Raw genomic sequence first — 23,222 nt, 5'->3', positions numbered from 1 at the left:
AGTGAAGAAAAAAAATTCCAATTCATTTTAAATTTACTACTTTGTAGTTTCATTGTGTGCCCCTTAGTCCTAATATTTTTGGAAAGAGTAAACAAGTGATTCACGACTACCTGTTCCACTCCACTCATGATTTTATAGACCTCTATCATATCTCCCCTCAGCCATCTTTTCTCCAAGCTGAAGAGCCCTAGCCACTTTAGCCTTTCTTCATAGGGAAGTCGTCCCATCTCCTTTATCATTTTCTTCGCCCTTCTCTGTACCTTTTCTAATTCTACTATATCTTTTTTGAGATGCGGTGACCAGAATTGAACACAATATTCAAGGTGCGGTCGCACAATGGATTGATACAAAGGCATTATAACGTCCTCATTTCTGTTTTCCATTCCTTTCCTAATAATTCCTAATGTTCTGTTTGCTTTTTAGCCGCTAAGGGTGGGATAGTAAACGTATAATAAACTTGAATATTTGTGCATGCGTAATGGTGCACATATGTGTGAATTAACAGGAATGAGTGTGCCCTTGTTCAGAAACAGTGTGCACTCTTTATGAAAAGTGCACACTGTTTCAGAAGAGTGTCCCCTATTAACAACACCTCATCCCCCTAAAAAAGTCAGAGTTTTTCCTATCGTTTCATTTATATGAAATGAGATTGGAAACTGATATTTCCCATGTCATTTCAAATGAATGCACAACTCTAATTTTATATACTTTTCCCAACAACAATCTACCTGCAGATATCCAGAAGAGGTACCAGGACAGGACCTGTTGCAAGGATTAAAATTGCACTGGTGAGTATTTACCTGCTGGGAAATTGCACTCAAAATTAGTAAAAGGTAGTCCTTGAGGTTAAAACGGTAATTTCAATGTCTTTAAAAAATTACTCTGCATATTTAACATAGGCAGTTTAGACTATAGTTTTAGCATTTGAAGTCATTGTTTAAAGTTAAATAGAATCGTAAAAAAAGAGGGAATCAACCACACAATGTCAAACAGTACAACAAAGGAATGATGTAGGCCCAAAGGTGGATCAAGGAAGCACTTTATTGCAATATCTCGAAGGACCTGACAAGGGCCGTGTTTCGGCAAAACTGCCTGGGTCAGGGGTTGATACAGCATTTATGCTGTAATACTTTGCAAGTTTTTCATTGCTCTTGTATTTTATAACTGAAATAACTTTGTGTTTCATACTAGGATTTGCAGTATCAACCCCTGACGCAGGCAGTTTTGCCGAAACACGGCCCATGTCAGGTCCTTTGAGATGTTACAATAAAGTGCTTCCTTGATCCACCTTTGGGTCTACACCATTCCTTTGTTAAAGTTTAATAGGGCATCAGTTTAGAGCACAGCTAGCAGACAAAAAAATGTCCTGCCTAGAAGGATTGGGATGGCTATTTTAGTTGAAGATTCAATTATTAGGCAAATAGATAGCTGCATGGCTAGTGGATGTAAAGATCACTTGCTCACTTGCCTGTCTGGAGCAAAGGTGGCGGACCTCATGTGTTACCTATATAAGATTTTAGACAGTGCTGAGGAAGAGTCAGCTTTCTTGGTACATGTGAGTACGAACAACATAGGACAATGTGGGCGAGAGGTTCTGAGAGCCAAATTCAAGCTTTTAGGTAGAAAGTTGAAATCCAGAACCTCCAGGGTAGCATTTTCAGAAATGTTTCCAGTTCCACGAGTAGGACCCAAGAGGCAGGCAGAGCTCAGGAATCTCAATGCACGAATGAGATGATAATGAGGGGATGAGGGATTTAGATTTGTTAGAAACTGGTAACAATTTAGGGAAAGGGGAGCCTATTTTGAAAAGAGGGAATTGAATCTAACAGAATAAAATTCTGCAGGAAACGGATAGAAAATTGGAATCTTTATGGATAGAAATTCCATCTGGGAAGGGAATGAGAATACTGGTAGGGCTGTACTACCTCCGCATGGGCACAACATACAGACAGACGATGAAATGTTAATAGAAATTAGGGAAGCTAGAAAATTTGGCAGCACTATAATAATGTGTGATTTCACTTACCAAGGGGCTCTGTTACTAAGGTGCGTAGGCGCCTACGCGCATCCAACGTGTGTCAGTTTGGAACTACCACCCGGCTACTGCGTGCCCTTGGCGGTAATTCCATTTTTACGCACGTTGGAAAATATATTTTTATTTTCTGACAAGCGGCGCTAACCGGGCGGTAATTGGCAGTGTACATGTGCTGGCGATTACTACCCGGTTAACGTGTGAGACCTTACCGCTAAGTGAATAGGTGGTGGTAGGGTCTCAGGCCCAAAATGGATGCGCGCCAATTTTTATTTTGCTGCACATCCATTTTTGGACATAAAAAAAAGACCCTTCTTGTTGGTGCGCTGAAAAATGGACCTGCGCACGTCCAAAACATGTGCCTACATTAGCGCAGGCCATTTTTCAGTGCACCTTAGTGAAAGGACCCCCAAGTTAACAGTAAGAGTAGACAAATTCCAGAAAAAAAATAGCTGCTGAAATCAAAGAAGCAAGGATTCTTTCCAATGGGAAATGGACTTGAGAAAGCTATAAAAAATAAGAAAGTGGAGACAAAGACCTCTAACTTATAAAATTAATAGGGCTAGAAATCTATAATTATTGGTCAGAAAAAAAAAACTCCACTTAAAACATACAAAATATTGAAAAAGACTATAGGTTCCTGCTTCAATCCAAAAGATGACAATGAGGGGCATAATCGAATGGCGCCGGCGAAATAGATCGCCGGCGATCTATTTTGGTGGCGGCGCAACAGCTGGCCGGAACTGTATTATCGAAAAAGATGGCCAGCCATCTTTTGTTTCGATAATACGGTTCGAACTGGCCAAATGCCTTGGATTTAGCCGGGTTTGAGATGGCCGCTTTTGTTTTTCAGTGATAATGGAAGTTAAAAGCGGCCATCTCAACCCTGGCTATATCCAAGGCATTTGGTTTTGGGAAGAGCCAGCATTTGTAGTGCACTGATCCCCAGGTGCATAGCTCCCTCACCTTGGTGCTGAGCCCCCCAAATCCCCCCAAACCCACTCCCCACAACTCTACACCATTACCATAGCCCTTAAGGGTGAAGGGGGGCACCTACATGTGGGTACAGTGGGTTTTGGGGGGGTTTGGAGGGCTCAACACTTAGCACCACAACTGTAACAGGTAGGGGGGGTGGACCTGGGTCTGCCTGCCTGAAGTGCACTGCACCCATTAAAAACTGCTCCAGGGACTTGCATACTGCTGTCAGGGAGCTGGGTATCACATTTGAGGCTGGCATGCAGGCTGGCAAAAAAGGTTTTTATTTTATTTTTTTAGTGTGGGAGGGGGTTGGTGACCACTGGGGGAGTATGGGGACGTCATCCACCATTCCCTCCGGTGCTCATCTGGTCATTTAGGGCACTTTTTTGAGCCTTTTAGTCGTGAAAATAAAAGGACCAAGTAAACCCGGCGAAATACTGATTAACGCCGCTTTTTTTTCCATTATCTGTGAAAGCCGGCTATCTGGTAGCCACGCCCATGCCCGCCTATGTCCCGCGTTCGCTACACCACCGATACGCCCCCTTGAACTTTCGCCGGCTCAGCAACGGGAAAGCGGCGATGGTGTCATAAAAGCAGCTTTCGATTATACAGATTTCGCCGCTTTTGAGAGATCACCAGCCATCTCCCGATTTACATCAGAAGATGCCCGGTGATCACTTTCGAAAATAAGCCTGAATGTGTGTCTCCTTCACTTAGGGGCCCTTTTATTAAATGGCGGTGCGGCTACTGAGCAGGTAGTGTGCAGGAAATCAGCACTACTGCCAGGCGTGCCCAGGCACCTAGCAGTAGTTCTGATTTTGCTGTGCGCCATTTCCCACACCGGAAAGTAATTTTCTAGCACGGGCCTATGGTGTAGGCGCACCCGGTGGTAATCGCTGCCCGAATACTGCTCGGTTAATGCAGGAGCCCTTACTGACTACTAAATAGGAGGCACTAAGGTCTCAGTCAGTAAATGGCCGCTTGCAGACTTTTTTTTTATTTATCACATGGCCATTTAAGCCTTCATTTTAAAAATAGGGATTTTACTGCAACGGTAGTAAGTGGCCTGGGCGCATGGCAATTCTACGCGCCCACACTACCACGGGCCACATACTACTGCAGCTTAGTAAAAGGACCCCTTAATTATCAAACAACTCAGAAAATGCCAAGACACCAAATTCTATAAATGGCGCCTTCAGTTGTGTGCGACAATTTGGCTGCATGTGCAAATTGCACACACAACTTAATTGATTAACAAGCCAATCAGCACCTATAATTAGTGATTAACAACCAATTAGCAGCAGCACTAATTGGCTTTAATTACAATTTACGTGCACAATTTTCTAGGCATGTTCTATAACGTACTGTGTGTAAATTCTAATGCATGCAGCCAAAAAGGGGGCATGGCCATGGGCAGGTTGTGGGCGTTTCAAAAAACTATGCGCACTATTATAGAATACACTTGATCAGTGCAGGCATTTAGGCCTGGTTTTAGGTGGCCTAAATGGGTGCGCCTAAATTGCAAGAACGGCACATGAGCCTATTCTATAAACTATGCCTAACTTTAGGCGTAGTTTATAGAATCGTGCTAAGGGTGTGGTTTTCCAGTGCCAATTTCTAAGGCACCATTTATAGAATTTTGCCCAAAGTATCCTGCAAAAGTTCTTATCTCAAAAAAAAAAATCATTGATAGCCTACACAAGTTGGATTGTCATCTATTGATAATTTTTTTTTTGAGATAATCATAATGATTTAGCTGTATGCTAGGGAAAACATTGATTTTTACAAAGAAATGATGAAATATTGTGCAGTTTATTTTATCGTGGAGTACATATAAAGAAAATCATAATGTGCTGAAATATGATGCCAATGTTTTTCTTTTCTGACAATTACTAGGATGCCAGCGAATGGATCTTTACCTATAGGTGAATATCAAGCTCATTTTCAAAGCACTTAGCCTCCCAAAGTTCCATAGAAACCTATGGAACTTAGCCTCCCAAAGTGCTTTGAAAATATGCCTCTATGTGCTCCATATATTTACATTCAAGGTTGGGAGGAGACCTTTAGTCATGCTAGTCATTCCAATAAGTTATCAAAAAAGTCCCAAAGCCTACTTCAGGGGCCCTTTTACTAAGCCATGTAAGCATCTACATGTGCCCAACGCATGCCAAAATGGAGTTACCACCAGGCTACCGCTTGGCTCTTGCGGTAATTTCATTTTTGGCGCACATTCGATACTCATGTCCGAAAAATTTATTTTTGGATGCTCGTATCGGACGCACGCCAAGTGGCATTTGATGCATGTAAGTCACTACCGCCTGGTTACCGCGTGAAACTTTACCGCTAGGTCAATGACTGGCGGTAAGGTCTCAGACCCAAAATGGACACATGCCAATTTTCATTCTGCCACATGTCCATTTTCGGCAAAAATTTTAAAAAGGCATTTTTTGCAGGCGCGCTGAAAAATGGATATATATTACCGCAAACCATTTTTCAGCGCACCTAAGGAAAAGTACCGCTCAATGATTAATCAAAATTTGCCCCAGGTACAATATATAACTTAGATTGTGAGCCCATTAGGGACAGTGCAAAGTACCTGTAACCGCATAGTCGCCTCAGGAATCACTTGCGGTATATCAAATGCTGAAAATAAATAAATAAATAAATAGCTTTTCTCCCAAAATCTTGTACAAAATCATTCCTAGAAAGCATGAAGTTAGTGTGGTTCTTAAACTGAGTGACAGCAATCCCCCTTCCCTGGTCAATCATACGAGCAATTGATCAGACACCCTTGAAGATAAACCTTTGCTACTGGTGACCTGTGATTGTTAGCAAGCAGAAGAGGCCCCTTTTGAAAAAATGACACAGAACAAAAAAACAGAAAAAGGGGAAGCAGCCACTGATGTTCAAATCTTGGGATATTTATTAACAATTTAACACTATACAAAACCCTACATATGACTTGACGCAGTCCATTTTGGGGGAAAAGGTGCCTGCCTCAGGAGTCTTAGGGACGAATCAATCAACTGTGTAGTTGTCAAAATACAGCAAAACATATAATGAAACAGCATTTTAAAAAAGGTGATATCAGGTGCACAAAATGTAACAAAACCGGAAAACACCAGCATTTTCCAGTTTTGTTTTCATACTGTGTCACATATCATCACCTTTATTTTTATGGTGTTTCATTACATGTTTTGCTGTATTTTGACAACTACACAGTTGATTGATTTGTCCCTAAAACTCCTCAGGCAGGTGCCTTCTGCGCCGAAACACAGAACTGTATCGAGTCATGTATAGGGTTTTGTAAAGTGTTGAATTGTTAATAGATATCTTGTTGAACAATAGTTCTGAAAACATTTTTCAGAACAGGCAAGAACAAGGCTAATAAAAGAAAAGAGATGATCATCTGTAAAAGTAAGGATGACCTCCATAGTACCTCAGGGGTGTGGACATGACTATTTGTGGGGCCTAGGTTAAAAATTGCTGATTTCCAGACCACTTACACAAAATTGTCTGGATAATGACTATACAAACATGACAAACTATAATTAGTTAAAATAATATAAAAGCAGATCAAGTAAAAAAGCAAATAAAAGAGAACTGATTTTATTCAAACTGTTACCCAACATGGTCACGTTTCACCCTCAGGCTGCTGGTAAACTGATACGAGTGGGTCAGGTTGAATTGAGAAGTGTGATAAGTGGTTTGATATGTTAACTATAAGGGGTATGCCTAGTTTTAACCCCTTTTAGTCTTTTTACCCCTGATGCAGCCTGAGGGAGAAACGTGAATGAAGTGAATGAAACCACTTCTCTTTTATTTATTTGTTTTTTTACTTGATCTGCTTTTATATTATTTTCATTAATTGTAGTTCTTCATGTTTGTATAGCCATTATCCACACAATTTTGTGTAAGTGGTCTGGAAATCGGCAATTTTATTTAAGTAGGCAGATCAGTGCCTCTTGTTTTGTTGAACTACAATTAGTTTACAGTACTCATTAATTAGTTATGACTAGTTCTTGTCTGTGAAAGTCTAAACCCCTGTTTACTAAGCTGTGCTAGCGGCTGCCGTGCACTAATGCCGACACAGCCCATTCACTTTGAATGGATTGTGTAGGCACTGCCATGCGGCTTAGTAAACAGGGGGATAAGGGCTGTGTTGTGATTTGAATTAATAGGCCTGCACATTATCTCCCCAGTTATTAATGCCATACAGACCTGAGTGATTTTTCTGATTTTCACCCACCCTTACTCATTTCCTACTTCTGCTCTTTCTTTCCAGAACGCACTATAGCAAACCTGATATTGGACAGGTTCCGTGAGTAATTGCCCTTTTATAATAGAAATGCCAAATGCATTTTTATAGTTTTTAAAATATTTTTACCCTGGGAATGGTGCATTAGACCATGGTAGATTAGGGATATGAAAGGAAAAAAAAACATTCCTTCAATGTGATTTAAGCAGGCAGAAGAGGCTCCTGGCCCTTTAAATCACTCATGGCTGCTCAAACACTGATATTCAGTGACACTTAATCTGGCAGTGCCACTGAAAATCCACCAGTCATCCAATTTCCTTAGGTCTTCCTGCAATATTTCACAGTCCGCCTGTGTTTTAACAACCTTGAATAGTTTTGTATCAGATAAATGTGTTTCTTGTAAAAAGATTGTTTGCATTTTTTTTCCTTTTGAGAGCTACAAAGTCTTTTTCTTTTTATAGGGTGTCTCATACCATGGACATGCCACGACACAGTGTTCAAATTAACCACGGAGTATTACAATAATTGAGGACCATAGGGAGTCGAGAGACAGAGTATGCAAAATAGGTAGTCTATTAAGAGTCTCAAGAAAATAACAAAGGAGAAAACAGTAGCTACTAAAAGGAAAACAAAAAGAAGAAGGAGAAAAAAATTGAGATGTAAAGACTGAAAGGTATACAGAGCGGAAAGCCTGGCCAAAAAGGAATATGTAGAGTGGGGAAGACAAAGGCAAGTCAGCAAAAGCTCAATCCCCCTGATACATCTGAAAAACAAAACAAAAAAAAAAACCTGGTGTAATCTATTATCACAGATAGTAAACAAAGAGTCATATATTGAGGTATGGAATGACATAGAGAGAAAATTAGAGCATCTGGATGGTTTGAGATAAACCTAACATTTGTCTAAAGTTTAAAAAATACAAACTCTTTACTAGAAGCAGGTACAATTCAAGCAATATGCTTAGAAACAATGAACGTCAAATAGTGCAGTCACATACATGTAACTAACGTAGATAACAAGAACATTTAAATACCGCATTCTCAAGTGATAAACATCATATCCATAACTAGCTTTGAATTTATAAAGAATCAGATAGATGTTTTCAATACTTAGGTGGATATTTGTTATGTGGTATTGGAGACTGATATGAAATAAAAGAAAAGAATAATCAAAGGAGAATTAGGAAGTGTATTAATACAGACGGGTCTTATTATTTATTGATAATAAAGCAGGAATAGGATCTTTCCTGAAAGTAATGAACATATATGGACTTACTAAGTCCTAACACGGCTTAGTAAAAGGACCCTCAAGTCTCTTGACTAACAACAGTTGACTCTTTCAGACGCAATGAAGTGATGATTCTGACTCCCTGGCTGGCCCCAATTGTCTGGGAGGGGACTTTTAACAGCGATATCCTAAAGGAAGACTATCAGCAGAAGAACTATAGAATTGGTCTTACGGTCTCTGCCATTGGAAAGTAAGTATCCCAGTCTCTGGCATTAGTTAGAGTTTCATTTTTTGGTATTAATTTATTTAAGTGAAGCAGGACCTATGAACACCGCTGGAGAAAACTGCAGCCTAATCCCATGGGTGTAGTGTGACTGTTTCATTCGGGGGGGGGGGGGGGGGGGGGGCAAAGGATGGGGAAGGGCATATTAGCATATTAATTTGTATATATATATATATATTTATATAATCCACTTAAGTGCAAGGGTCTGGGACCAAAGAAATGCATGCAGTTAACTGGAGCCTGCACTTAACCGTTGTGACCCAAAGAAGCTTGACATCTGATAAACATATGTACAGTACTGTTTATTATTATACGTACAGTATACAGTCTCTGTTAACTGACATTAGGCTTACTTGAAGTAATTAGTTATAGTCCTCTGTACACTCTCGGGTCTGTGAGTCCCATAGACTATGTCTACCAGATGGTTACTTCCTGTTCCGGGGCAGAGGGAGCTGCAGCGAACGAACAAAGTTTAGCGAACTCGGAGGAGCAGGCGTGCGCCGCGGCACCCCCCCAGCACCGTGCACCCGGGGGGCTGTCATTTCGCCGAAGGGGGGGAGGTGTCATCTAGCGGGGGGGGGGGGGGGGGGGGGGCGCGCTGCACCCAGGGGGGGGGGTGCACCGGCGCTCCGCCCCGGGTACCATCCAGGCCAGGAACGCCACTGCATCAGATTCTTGTTTCTCACCATGCTGTTTCTTGAATTTTATGCTGTTCTTCTCCTTCCATCTTTCCAGCCATCCAACAGTGGCTTTGAATTCAGTTAGTCCAAGACTTTCTGCTACCTGGTTAGCTTTCTCCATAAGCAGTGGACCACTGTCTGCTCTTGACTCGAGAAAACCACCAAAGAAGAGCATCTTCTACATCCTCAGCTTTTTCCGCCCGTTTTCGTTTCCGTTTCCGTTGTGGATTTGTATTGTTTTGCCAGTCTTCCAGAAGACGGTCTTTCTGCTTCAAGACACGTGAAATTTGACTGGGATTGACACCATATTCTTTAGCAATAGATGCTTGACTTTGTTTGTTTGTTTTCTAATTTTTTAATTACTTCTATTCGTTCAGTCAGTGTTAAAGTCTTACAGTTCCACTGCCACGTCGACCCCAGTGTACACTCTAACAACATTTTTTCGCTTATTCTGCCTGTGGCAGTTAAAGGGGTGGTAAATTTGAAATCTTGTTGGTTCTCAAACGCCAATCGGCTTCCATATTCCGTCCACGCGCTTACGCAGAGTCTTTTCTGCAGAGGAGCAATCTTAAACCATGCATATAAACCGAAGTTTGTCAATATAGAAATTGATGGTGCCAAAAACGGGACCGAAGTATGGCATGCAGTTAAACAGAGAATGCGCTTATCCGACATGCACATACATATTCATTATGGTTATTCCCAAAAAAGCCTGCTCTTTCTCCCTTCCTTCCTTCTTTCCTCCTTATCCAGAACTCCCTCTTCCTCTCTAATAGTATTTCCCCACCCCCTTTCCCATACCATGCCAGTGTAGACCTTAGAAATGCATAAGCTCTATATGTAGATCATAGGAGCCAACTTTTCAAAATGATTGGGGGTGCTGAAATTTTTTTTACAGGTGGTGCATTCCCCACCCCTCCCCTCCCTCCCTTCCTCTCCGCCCCCTCTCCCCCTCCCCTCTGCCCCCCTCCCTTCCCTCAGAGTTCCAGTCCCGCCCTCCGTCTGAGTTCCAGTCCTGCCCTCCCTCCCTCCCAGTTCCAGGGCTCCCTCCCTCCCAGTTCCAGGCCGCCCTCCCTCCCCTCTCTCCTTTCCCTCCCTCCCTTCGAGTTCTAGGCCCCCCTCCCTCCCTTTGAGTTCCAAGGCCCCCTCCCTTTGAGTTCCAAGGCCCCCTCCCTCCCTCTTTCCGTCCAAGTTCCAAGGCCCCCCTCCCTCCCTCTCTCCCTCCCAGTTCCAGGCCCGCCCTCCCTCTCTCTCTCTCCTTTCCCTCCCTCCCTTCGAGTTCCAAGGCCCCCCTCCCTCCCTCTCTCTCTCTTCTTTCCCTCCCTTCCTTCGAGTTCCAAGGCCCCCCTCCCTCCCTCCTTCCCTTCGAGTTCTAAGGCCCCTCTCCCTCCCTCCCGGCCTCCCTCCCTCCGAGTTCCAAGGCCCCCCTCCCTCCTTCCCTTTCTTCGAGTTCCAAGGCCCCCTCCCTCCAAGTTCCAAGGCCCCCCCTTCGAATTCCAAGGCCCCCCTCCCTCCCTTTGAGTTCCAAGGCCCCCCTCCCTCCGTCCGTCCGTCCGAATTTTAAAAGCCCTCTTCTTACCTCATCAGTGAAAAGCATGCACTGCAGGCTTGGCGCTTCAGCCTTCCCTTCTGTCTCTCAGCTCTGGTCGCGCCCTCATTTCCTGTTTCTGCAAGGGCGGGACCAGAGCCGAGAGACAGAAGGGAAGGCTGAAGTGCCGAGCCTGCAGTGCACGCTTTTCACTGACGAGGTAAGAAGAGGGCTTTTAAAATTCGGACGGACGAATGGATGGAGGGCGGGCCCTGGAACTCGGAGGGACGGACGGACGGCCCTGGAACTCGGAGAGAGGGATGGATGGCTGGCCCGCCCTGCAACTCAGAGGGAGGGAGGGAGGAAGGGACTTTTAAAATTCTGGCTGGGCTGGAAGGGAACTTCCGGTGCGTAAAATATTGGGGGTGCTCGAGCACCCACAGCACCCACGGAGTCAGCGCCTATGATGTAGATCCTTCAAGAGGTAGTGTGTCATGATTTAGGCTCTACACCCTTTCTGATGTTTTGGTGCCACCTCAGTAAGGCCAACACACAATCTCTCCACTGCAAAACGCTATACACAAACTTGTGCAAATACCCACTCATAACCTTACCAAACCATAACAGCACTAATTCCAAGGACAGGATGAGCTACATCCTTATGCGTGGAAAGGCAGCACTGTAATTACACCGGGCTCTAAAACACCAGTACACTACCTAATGAAAAAAAACAAAAAAGGCTGCAAATACTACACACTAGCAGAATGCTGCATCTTGATCACACATGAAAAACACATGACAACAGATATGACACAAGGAACTAGAAATAAAAAACATATGAAGGCAATATACTGAACTGGAAAGTTACCTCAAGAAGTCAGACTCAGCATACAGCAATACTAGAAAAATTGAAACTTACATGCAAAATATCACAGATGCACATTTCCAAAAGCTGACGTATTCCAATTAATAAATTCAGAATAAAATACTTTTTTCTACCTTTGTTGTCTGATCATTTAGTTTTTCTATTCGCTTTGGTCCCAGTGTCTTCTGTTTTATGCAGTGTCTTCTTTCCATTTGATATTTTTTCTGTCACCATGTCCACCATCCTCTTGTGTCTTTATGCGTCCTGTCTACCATCTGTAGCCCTGTCCCTATCCTTCCTCCAGTTTCAGCATCTACCCTCAAAGTGTTCCGATCCAGCCCTTAAATTCAGCAATTTACCCTCCATCCATATCCAGCATTTCTCCTCTCTCCCTTCCCCTCCATCCGTGTGCATCTCCTTCCTTCGTCTTTCCTTCCCTCCATCCTTGTCCAACATTTCTCCTCTCTTCCCTGCCCTCCACTCTATCCATGTCCAGCATTTCTCCTCTCTTCCCTCCTCTCCATCCATGTGAATTTCCTTCCTGACTTCCCTCCCCTCCATCCATGTCCAGCAACTCTCCATTCTCCCCTGCCCTCTCCTCCATCCATATCCAGCAAATTTCCTCTCTCCCCTGCCCCCTTCATTCATCCATCCATGTCCAGCAAGTCTCCTCTCTCTCCTGCCCTCCCCTCCATCCATCCATGTCCAGCAACTCTCCATGCTCCCCTGCTCTTCCATCCATCCATATCCAGCAAATTTTCTCTCTCTCCCTCCCCTCCATCCATCCATGTCCAGCAATTCTCCATTCTCTCCTGCCCTCTCCTCCATCCATCCATATCCAGCAAATTTTCTCTCTCTCCTGCCCCCTCCATCCATCCATGGCCAGCAATTCTTCTCTCCCCTCTGCCCTCCCCTCCATGTCCAGCAATGTCTTCACTCCCCCTGCCTTCCCCTCCCATCCATGTCCAGCGATTCTCCCTGCCCTCCCATCCATGTCCAGCGATTCTCCTTTGCCTTCCCCCCATCTATGTGCAACTATTCTCCTTTGACCCCCACCCTTCCCTCCCATCCATGTCCAGTGACTTCGCCGGCTCCCCCTTTTCAGTCCCTGAGTTCTAGTTCCCTCCTTTCCATCCATCCATGTCCAGCAACTCTCCATTCTCCCCTGCCCTCTCCTCCATCCATATCCAGCAAATGTCCTCCCTCCCCTGCTCCCTCCATCCATCCATGTCCAGCAATTCTCCTCACTCCTCTGCCCTCCCCTCCATGTCCAGCGATTTCTCTTCTCTCCCCTGTCCTCTACTCCATGTCCAGTGATTCTCCTTTGCCCCTCTCCTCCATATCCAGTGATTTCACCTCTGTCCCCTGCCCTCCCCTCCCAGCCATGTTCAGCGATTCTCCTCTGCCCTCCCCCCTATCCATGTCCAACAATTCTCCTTTGACCCCCTCCCCTCCATGTCCAGTGACTTCCCCAGCTCCCCTTTTCGGTCTCCTTCAGTTCCAACCCAGCCCTACCTGCCTGCCCTCAACTCCCCGACAGCCCTCCTCTCCGTTCCTTCCTGCACCCCCCCCCCCCCCCCCCATGCGTTTAAACCTTTTATTTTCAGTTGCAGCGATGGCAGTGAAGAAGACAGCACAGTGGGCTCGCCTCCAGCCTTTCCCTTCCCTCACACAGTGTCCCACCCTCACAGAAACAGGAAAGACATCATCGCAGGAAGGTGGGACACTGAGTGAGGGAAGAGAGAAGCTGGAGGCGAGCCCTCTGTGCTGTCTTCTTCACTGCTGTCACTGCGACTGAAAATAAAAGGTTTAAACGCGGGAGAGGGGAGGAAGGAATGGAGAGGAGTGCTGTCGGGGAGCTGAGGGTGGGAAGGAGGGACCGAGAGCCACCTGCAGCGTTGCGCTGGCCCTGCGTTTGGGGGGCTCACCCCACCAAACTACGTCCATGCCTAATCCTTGTGGGTCTTTTACAGAACAAACGTTTTTCACTACAAGCCATTTAAATGCAACTCCATGACTTCTCTTAATTCATTAAGGGACCCTTTTATTAAGGTGCACTGAAATCTAGGCTTAGCACATTCTAAAGTGGGACTTTCCTATTAGTAAAGCCCAGATTTACCGTGGCCTGTTTTTAAAGCATTTTCTTTTTTGTAGGTCGCATGTCAATGTCATAACAAAACTATGTAAGCCACATTGAGCCTGCAAATAGGTGGGAAAATGTGGGATAGAAATGCAATAAATAATAATAATAATGTTCACATTACCATGTGGTATCTGCAAAAACTTAGGGCGTCTTTTACTAAGGCGAGCTAACATTTTTGGCGTGCTAAACGTTAGAGACGCCAATGCATTCCTATGGGCATAACGTTTAGTGTGCCCACAATTTTAGTGTGCGCTAAAAACATGAGCGCGCTTTAGTAAAAAATGCCCTTAGGGGCCCTTTTACTAAGCCATGTAGGTGTCTACGCATACCTAACGAACTTCAATTTAGAATTACCGCCCAGCTACCGCATGGCCTGGGCAGTAATTTCATTTTTCACGAGTGTCCACTATACACACCAGAAACGTTTTAGTTTCTGGTGCGCAGCGAGGCATTCAATGCATGTAGACCATTACCGCCCAGTTAACGCATGAAACCTTACCACTAAGTAAATGGGTGGCGGTAAGGTCTCAGACCCAAAATGGATGCACACCAATTTTAATTTTGCCGCACATCCACCTTCTGCAAAAGTGTTAAAAAGGCATTTTTTGCAGGTGTGCTAAAAATATGGATCTGCGCGCACCCAAAACCCGCACCTACACTACCGCAGGCCATTTTTCAGCGCACCTTAGTAAAAGGACCCCTCAGATATGGGCACAGAATTTAAATAACATCATACTCAACGGCTTTTTGGGGTGATAGAACTGTAAATATATTTTACCATTCTATTATAGGAGAATGAAAATGACAGATTTGTAACATTTTCCATTAAATTTAAGGATAGGATAAGTAACTTTAGGGTGACTACTTAATCTTTCAGATTGCTCAGGACAGGACTACTCGATTCTGATATAACCTCTCTATGGGAATACTGTAATTTTATAAGAGCACCTATGTGCTTTCGTTAAAATAGTCACCCAGAAGCAGCCCCAAAAGTGCACTAATTCACATGCAGAATTTACTCTTGCTCCATAGATGGTGTATATTTGTTCATGTATTCTATATGTATGTATTCATATACATCATAACTTCACCTTGGTTCTGACCAACCTATACGCATTTACACCACCTTGTAATCTTATAAGAGCCTTTTCTGTATCTAAAACGGGCTTAAGAAAACAGCAAGGCAAACGGTTTGCAGAATCCAATGTTGATGGTAAATAAAGAGCAGACCCTGTAGAACTGCAGTTTTTATCCTTTATTCCAGTGGTTCCCAAACATTCTCAGGTCACGGCACCCCTAGGTTACACATTTCTTCTCAAGTCTCCTCCCAGCCCCGCCCAGCCCACCCCCCAACAGCATTGAATCCTATCTTTGCTAATGGGAATGCCCAAGCCCCACAAGCCCCACACTCCGAGTTCCAAGCTCCATGCTGCTTGCGCAAGCAAATTTTGTGTCATGCTGCAGCCAGCAACACCTGCATTCCCATGCATGCCCTCCTTCTCTCCCCACTTCCATCCAGCCTCTCCCCTCCTTCTCTTCCCCTTTCATCCAGCCTCTACCCTCCTCACTCTACTTCCATCCAGCCTCTGCCCTCCTTCTCTTCCCCTTTCATCCAGCCTCTACCCTCCTTCTCACCCCACTTCCATCCAGCCTCTGCCATCCTTCTCTCTCCCTTCCATCCCTCCCTCCCTCTCTTGCCAATTTCATCCAACCTTTGCCCTCCCTCTCCCCTTCCATCCAGCCTCTGCCTTCCCTCTCCCCACATTCATCCAACATCTGCTATCCCTCTCTCTCCATTTTCGTAGTAACATAGTAACACGGACCGGCATTTTTGATATAAGGTCTAAGTCCAACTTTTGACATTTTGCTAAAAATGTCCAAAATTGAAGTGGGGAATATAGCCATTTTCAAAACAGAAAAACATTTATCTTTTTTTTTCAAAAATAGCTATTTGCTAGATGTTTTTGTGCTGTGCATGTTTATCTTTTTGATACATTTTTGGGAAAAAAACAAATCATCCAAGAGAAAAATGCACAAAATCAAGCCATTGAGATGAAGGAGGAGCCAGCATTCTTAGCAGACTGGCCACACAGAGATCCCAGAAGAGCAATGGGACACCCTAGCGGGCACTGCAGTATACTTTAAATAAATGCTCCCTTGTCTTCTGAGCCCCCCCAAAACCCACTACCCCCAACTGTAAACCACTACAATAGCCCTTATGGGTGAAGGGGGCACCAATATTTGGATACAGTGAGCTTCTGGTGGGTTTTGGAGGGCTCACAGTTTCCACCACAAGTGTAACAGGTAGGGGGAGGTATAGGCCTGGGTCCACCTGTATGCAGTGCACTGCACCCACCACTAGACTACTCCATGGACCTGCATGCCGCTCTAATGGACCTGAGTATTACATCTGAGGCTGGCATGCAATTTTAATTTTAATACGTACCTCCATCCTTTACCAATGTAGTTCATGTAATAAAGGACTAACTTCGCTATATTTTCCCAGGCCATATTATTAGAGTGGACAAATTTTGTAATACTGCAATCGATTCAGCTGTTTGCCGATATTATAGTATACAGTAATCGAGACGAGAGATCAAGATTGCTTGGACAAGTGTCCTGAAACTAGATGAACTCCATGATGATCTAATAACATGTAATTTATGAAAATGAAAAAAAAATTCTGGCTAAAGCATTGATCTGATGTTTGTAAGTGTTAGAGTCTAACATTTTCCCTAACACTTTAGTACTTGATTCGATCTTTAAAAAGGTTCCAGAGGAAAAGTATATTCCTTCAGAACCGATTTTCTGATAGTCGCCAAACCATACAACTTTAGTCTTTTGGGTGTTAAGTTTTAAGAAATTTGCTAATGCCCATTCTTCAATCAGCGTTATATATTGTTTTATCAATAAAAAAGGATTTTTGCACTGGGCAAAGAACAAAAATATCATCTGCGTAAGATACTGAAAAAATACCTTTAGATTGTAAGTATCCTCCTAGATGGCTCATGTAGACATTAAAAGGCTAAGGCAATAAAGAAGACCCCTGAGGAACCCCACAATATGATTTAAATATCTGCTGGCATCTGTTGTCAGCTGAGGTAGGCGGAGCTTGCTCCCACACCTCAATGTTTATAGGAGTAATATTTGTCAGCAGAGCTTACTCCCATGCCTCCAAACACAGAATTGTGATCAGAGCACTGAGATAGACAGAAATTCTGTAACAGCATAAGATGACAACTTGCTGAAGAAAAAGCACACAGTCACCAGATACAATGGCACCAAATTGATTAGATTAAATTACAGGCAACTCTGCGTTAGAATGAAAGCACAAAACACAATTCTAATGGTAAAAGCACTTTTAAAACGATTTCAGCATAAAAATATAAAAACACAATGCAGGAGAGCAATTATAAGTTACTAGTAAAAAAGGCCCGTTTCTCTTAGCAATGAAACAGGCGCTAGCAAGGTTTACCTGCGGCAGCGATGGGTGGGCGCAGGACGGCAGCGTGGGGAGGGTGCAGGTGGGGGTTTTCTTTGGAGGGCGGCAGCTATGGGGTCCCGGCGGATCAGGTGTTCGGACGGCACTCCTCCCCCTGCGTAGCTCGGTGTTTGTCGCTGTGCGTCAGGGGGGTGGAGGCCCTGCGTAGGGTGCTGTTTCTCGCAATGCATCGGGGGGTAGTGTCGGAGGGCGGTGGAACTGGCAACTGGCTGAGTGTCATAGCCCCGCCCTCGTCATCAAGTTGTGACGCGAGGGCAGGGCAGACACTCATGGGATCTTGCAACTACAAATTTGCATTTAGAATGTTGGGGTTGTGAATTATGTGTGGATGGGGCGTAGCTGAGGGTGGGTCTATGAGTGAGAGTGAGTGCTGCTGACAGCCTAGAAGACTACAGGGCTTCAGTGTTTCCCTGCCACACAGTGAGGTTCAGAACGTTGGAGGTGAGAATTATTTATATAGCTAAGCAATTACTCAGGATGAAGACAGAGATATAGAAACTTTTAGAGGCCACAACCTCTGCAAATGAAAAGAAAGGGAAGTTTTTAGTTTGTTTGTTTTTCTTTATAGGATGGATGGAGGAAAAGCAGTGGCATAGCCAGACAACTAATTTGGGGTGGGCCTGAACTCAAAGTGAGTGGGTGGGTGGGTGGGTGGGTGGGTGGGCGGGCACCTCCCAACTCAAAATATACTTTAGCTTATGAGGATCCCTAAGCTCTGTCAGCTGAAGACTTCCTCTGAAGACTGTCAGAGCTCCCTTTTACCAAGTTTAGCAGGCAGCAGCAGCATCATCGATATCAGCACCCCACATATGCTTAGTTGTCAGTGGCTCGAAGATGCTGCCACCGTCTGCCAAGCTTAGTAGAAGGGAGTTTTAGCTGCCTTCAGAAGAGGATCCCTACCAGCTACAGCAGGGGTCAGGTATTGTTAGATATGCTAGGGCCCAGGACAGAAAATAAAGAAGCCCTCCCCCCAATTCCCTCTCTTCACTGCCTCCCCTCCAATCTTTCCACCTACCAATACAATCACACTGACAGACCCTCACCAAATACAGAACAAGGAATCACAAATTAGAAATAAAAATATGTAGACAAAACCTGAACTCGGAACCTCGCCATGTACTGCAACAGTGGAGCAATAAAAACAGAAATGTATTTCTTTTTCTACTGAACACAATAAAATTACATCCGCAATGCACATTTCTCAAGCTAACATATTTCAGTTAATAAATTAAAAATAAAATGCCTTTTCTACCTTTGTTGTCTGTTCATTTCTTTCCATCATTTTAGTTTTAGTTTCTCTTTTCCACTTTCCTGTCTTTTTGTTAATTCTCCTTCAAGCAGCTGCTGTTGATTTGTCTTTTCTCCACTCTCATCCATTGCTTCACTACACTTGCCTCTGATATATTAATCTTTCTATTTTAGGTCTTTCCTCTCATTTTTTTTCTTTCCTGCTCTCTGTCCACTCAGATTTTACCCTCTTTCTAACCCCTTTCCTTCTTTTTACTATTCAGATACCTATCAGATTTCCATCTTCTCCTTTCACCCACTAGCTCTCCTATTCCCCATCTCACTCCTTCGCCAGCCTTCCAGCTTTAGTCTTCTCCCCATTATCATATTTCTACCCCCTGTATTCACTATCCTCCTCTTGCTCATTTCCTTACCATCCCCCTTGGCCTCTCTCACTTGGTTCCTCTATCCCAAGGTCTCCCTCCTTCCAACCCTTCTAGCCCAGCATCTGCTCCCTCTTTCTCCACCCCCCCACCCCCACCATCCACCCCTCCCAGCATCTTCCTGTCCCTTCTCCCTTTCCTCTTGCCCCCTCCCCTGGAGGCCAGCAGTTATCTCTCTCTCCCTCCCACCCATAGTCCAGCATGTCTCCCTTCTATCCCTGAATCCAACTCCCTCCTTCTTCCCCCCTCCTGTGCAGCATCTCTTCTTCCCTCTCCTCCACCTTCATGTTCAACATCATTCCCTCTCTTTTTCCTCTTCTCTCTCTTCCATTGTCCACTATCTCTCTCTTTCTCTATTTCTCTCACCCTTGCATCCCTAACATCTCTCTCTCCCACCCATGCAGCATCACTCCATCCCTTCCCACCCTCCCAGGTTCAACATTTCTTCTCCTCTTAACCTTCATCCCTCCTGTGCAGCATCTCTCCTTACCTCCCCACCCCTCATCCAACAATTATCCCACTCTCTCCCCCTCCTTGAAGCATCTCTCCCTCTCTCCTCCCCATGTCCAACAGTGATCCCTCTCTTCTACCTGCCCATGCAGCATCTGTCCTTCTCCTCCACTTCCATGCCCAACAATTTCCCCTCTCTCCTACACTCTCTGTGCAGCATCTCTCCTTCTCTCCATCCCCTCCCCTCCGATGTCCAACAATTTTCCCTGTCTCCTACAACCCCCTGTGCAGCATCTCTCCTTTTCTCCCTCCCCTCCACTCCTATGCCCAACAGGTTTCCCTCTCTCCAACCCTCCGAAGTCCAACAGTTTTCCCTGTCTACACCCCTTCAAGCAGCATCTCTCCTTCTTTCTTTCTCTCCTCTCCACTCCCATGCCCAACAATTTTCCCTCTCTCCTCCACCCCTCCCCCGTGCATTTTTCCTTTTCTTCCTCCCCTGCACTCTACTCTACTCCCATGCCCAACAAGTTTCTCTCTCTCTAAACTGCCCCCCCCCCCCATGCAGCATCGGGCGCACTGCAGCACTTTGAAATTCAAAGGGTCACCAGCAACGTATAAGAATCACTGCATTGCTTCCAACTGACCCAGAAGCCTTCCCTCTGCCGCATCTTTCCTCCCAGGAAATTACATCATAATTGGGGGGGGAAGACATGGCAGAGAGAAGGCTTCTGTGTCAACTGGCAGCAGCGGCAGTGATTCTTATATGCTGCTGGCAACCCTTTGAGCACAACGGCAGAAGGAAAGGCATCTCGGGAGCTTATCTTGCTCCAGTGCTGGCAAGGGTACACAAGGAGATATTAAGAGAAGGACACAGGTAAGATCAGATTAGAATCTATGAATCAAACCAAATCTGAAAATTCACAGTTTAGCTCACTGGCAGCACTCCAAAGCAAAAAAGTGTTCTGTTTCTTTTCTTTTCTTTACTAAAAGGTGTCATGACTCTTGGGGCTTGGTAATTATAAACCCCAATATCATGGAGCATAACCCTGGCGCAGCAATCACCTGAAGTCTCTATTATTTTATAAAGTCTCTTTTATTGAATAAATCACAGATAATTTACTCACAGATAGATGTTCAGGATACAGAGACTTCTTAATCTGGAGGCTGTGGGAGGTGGAGATCTGAAGAGAGGTAGTTGTATTGCAGGGGGAGGGGAAAGTAGTTGAACAGGTAGAAATAGTCCAAAGCTGGGTGACTGCAATGTGCAATATCTCATTTGGAAGAAGATATTTACAGGGTAAAAAATCCAGGTTCGTTACAGGGAGTGCGAGGGCTTAGACGTTACAGGGATTTTCAGCAGGACAGAGCTGTCTGGAGCGAGATGGTGTTGGCTCCATGCCCTGGCTATAATGGAGGAAGAAGCCCCACGTGGCTGAAAGGACAAGGAAGTGGTGGGGCTTCACACAGGGAGGAGCAGATAGAGACCAATGGGGGACAGAGCCTGCTATCGGATAGCAAGGGGTAGTCCTAGAGATAGGAGGGAAAGGTCATACCTGGCTGACCTCTGATAGTAAGACTGAACAGGAAGACAAAAGAGCCAAGCTTGGCAGAGGGAGAGGGAGAGAGAGAGAAGGTCTGAGCAGCCTCACAACCAGTGATAGCAGTTCTTACACAGCCAAACAAGTGTGGTTGCACTGCCTGTGAACTACATTACCCCCAGTGCATTGCTCATGTATTTCTCCAGTGGGGAAACTGCAGCAATGATAGTCCTTGGGACTGAGAATAACAGTAAAGGCATTACACACATTTTAGGATCACGTTATAAACTAGTGCGAGGCTGTCGGAGGACAGAACACTCCCCGCCTGGTATCGGTAGATACCACTATCCTTATTATCACACTTTATCAAATTAATCGCATGCAAGGTCCATTATTGACATTCAGGCTGTCCATCGGCTGTCACGATCCCAGACTTCAAACAAACAGTCGCGAACTCTGGAACAACGTGAGTTCTTGACCTATTGTCGTCGAACGGCAGCAGGATGCAAACCTCCTGAGCAGGACTGGACTAACAAGCTTGGTTTGGCTGGAACCAGTTGCTAGGACGGACTTGGCTTAGCAGGAACAGGATTCAAGATGCTGGAACCAGGTTCAGGATGCTCGAACAAGCTGGACGGGAACAGGATTCAGTATGCTGGAACAGACTTGGCAGGAACGGGAGCTGAAAGCAAACAAAGCAGAGACGAGCAGGCAGGGGACTGGAGCTGAAGACAACCAGGATAGACACAGGCAGGATACAAAGCTAGCCCTCACAGACAAACAACAGGACTAAGGCTGAAGCTAAGGCAGAGAGGGACTAGAACAAACAAGGCAGGCTAGGCAGGACACAAAACCGACCTAGAGACAGACAACAGACTAAGGCTGGAGCTAAGGTAGAGGAGAACTAGAACAAGCAAGGCCGACTAGGCAGGACACAAATCTGACCTACACAGACAAACAACAGAACTATGGCTGAAGGTTGAACCCAGCACACAAACAGACTGAGAAGAGCAGAGGCAGAAGTGCCCATAGGCACACAGACTATGAACGAGGTAGAAGTGCTACGCTTCCTTATAAACAGGACAGAGGCAGGAAATACACAGAACCCAAAGTGAGGCTTGACACACACAGGAGAGAAACACGCAGACAGTAGCCAGCACAGCAGCTGACCCTCAGGACAAGGTGTGGACCAGAGGGGGATCACGACCACAGTTGTGGTACTGGCTGAAGGGTCATCTTCTTCGTCACACAGGAGCTGAAACGAGAGGCAGACAACAACAACACTAGACAACACAAAAGAGAGAGAGAGTCTTTGAGTCCTTGGTCTTCATGGGAGGATGGCGACTCTCTGTGCTTGTGCTTCTTCGGGTGGTCCAGGAAGCGAAATCTTGGCGGTGGGTCATACGGGCCATTCACTGTAGACAGGATGCTTCGTTGGGTGCGCTGGTGCAGCTGGGTGGAGACTCAAAGGGTGAATTCCCAGTTTAGGCCAAGGCGGCGTTGAAACGAGGGTGTGTCCACACCCAAGTCTAGATCTTTCAGGTCTCTGGCATGGTCTACTGAAGGGAATGACTCATCTTTACTGAACTCTTTGTTCATCATGCTCAGGAACTCTTTATCTTTTATGGAGAAGGCTGGTTCGTCTCCATCTTTGGTGTTCTGGAACACTGAGCTTCCCAGGTGTTCCCCTAGATCTGCTGGAGAGACTGTTTTGTAGAGCGTTGGGACAATGCTCTGTTCCTTCTGGGTGGGAGTTTCTTTGGTGGTTAAGTGGTTGGTACATGGCTCGAACAAGGAAGAGCACCCGCTGTCTAGGACATTGGTGTGAAGTACCTTGACATTTGACTTTCTTGTTCGCTTGAGGCAGGCATCGCCTGCCGTTGTCCCACCCAAGTTGAGTGGGTGTGCATAGGGAGCACTGCATGGGCTCTTGCCTGATTCATGGATACCCAGGGGTTCTGGTGCATCTCTGTCTGGCAAAGGCGAGATCTCAGCGTCTGGCTTCAAGTATGCAAGCTGGTCAGTGGTGGGCCTCAGGTAAGGGTGATTCCGGGCAGCCTGTAGCGTG

General features: G+C 45.3%; 1 protein-coding gene across 1 annotated transcript in view; it reads left to right on the top strand.

Moving 5' to 3' along the window:
* Positions 1 to 743: 743 nt before the first annotated feature.
* LOC115466334 (histo-blood group ABO system transferase 1-like) overlaps positions 744 to 23,222 on the top strand; it is a 31,337-nt gene continuing 8,858 nt past the window's right edge. The window contains exons 1-3 of the mRNA XM_030197513.1: positions 744 to 788; positions 7,296 to 7,331; positions 8,611 to 8,745. Coding sequence (XP_030053373.1) covers positions 8,624 to 8,745 — 122 coding nt within the window. The 5' untranslated portion in view covers positions 744 to 788; positions 7,296 to 7,331; positions 8,611 to 8,623. The remainder of the gene's footprint in view (positions 789 to 7,295; positions 7,332 to 8,610; positions 8,746 to 23,222) is intronic.

This window comes from Microcaecilia unicolor, chromosome 3 (assembly GCF_901765095.1).
Source record: "Microcaecilia unicolor chromosome 3, aMicUni1.1, whole genome shotgun sequence".
Taxonomy (NCBI): Eukaryota; Metazoa; Chordata; class Amphibia; order Gymnophiona; family Siphonopidae; genus Microcaecilia; species Microcaecilia unicolor.
Note: the sequence above shows the minus strand (reverse complement) of the source record. Positions and strands in the feature narration are given on the sequence as shown.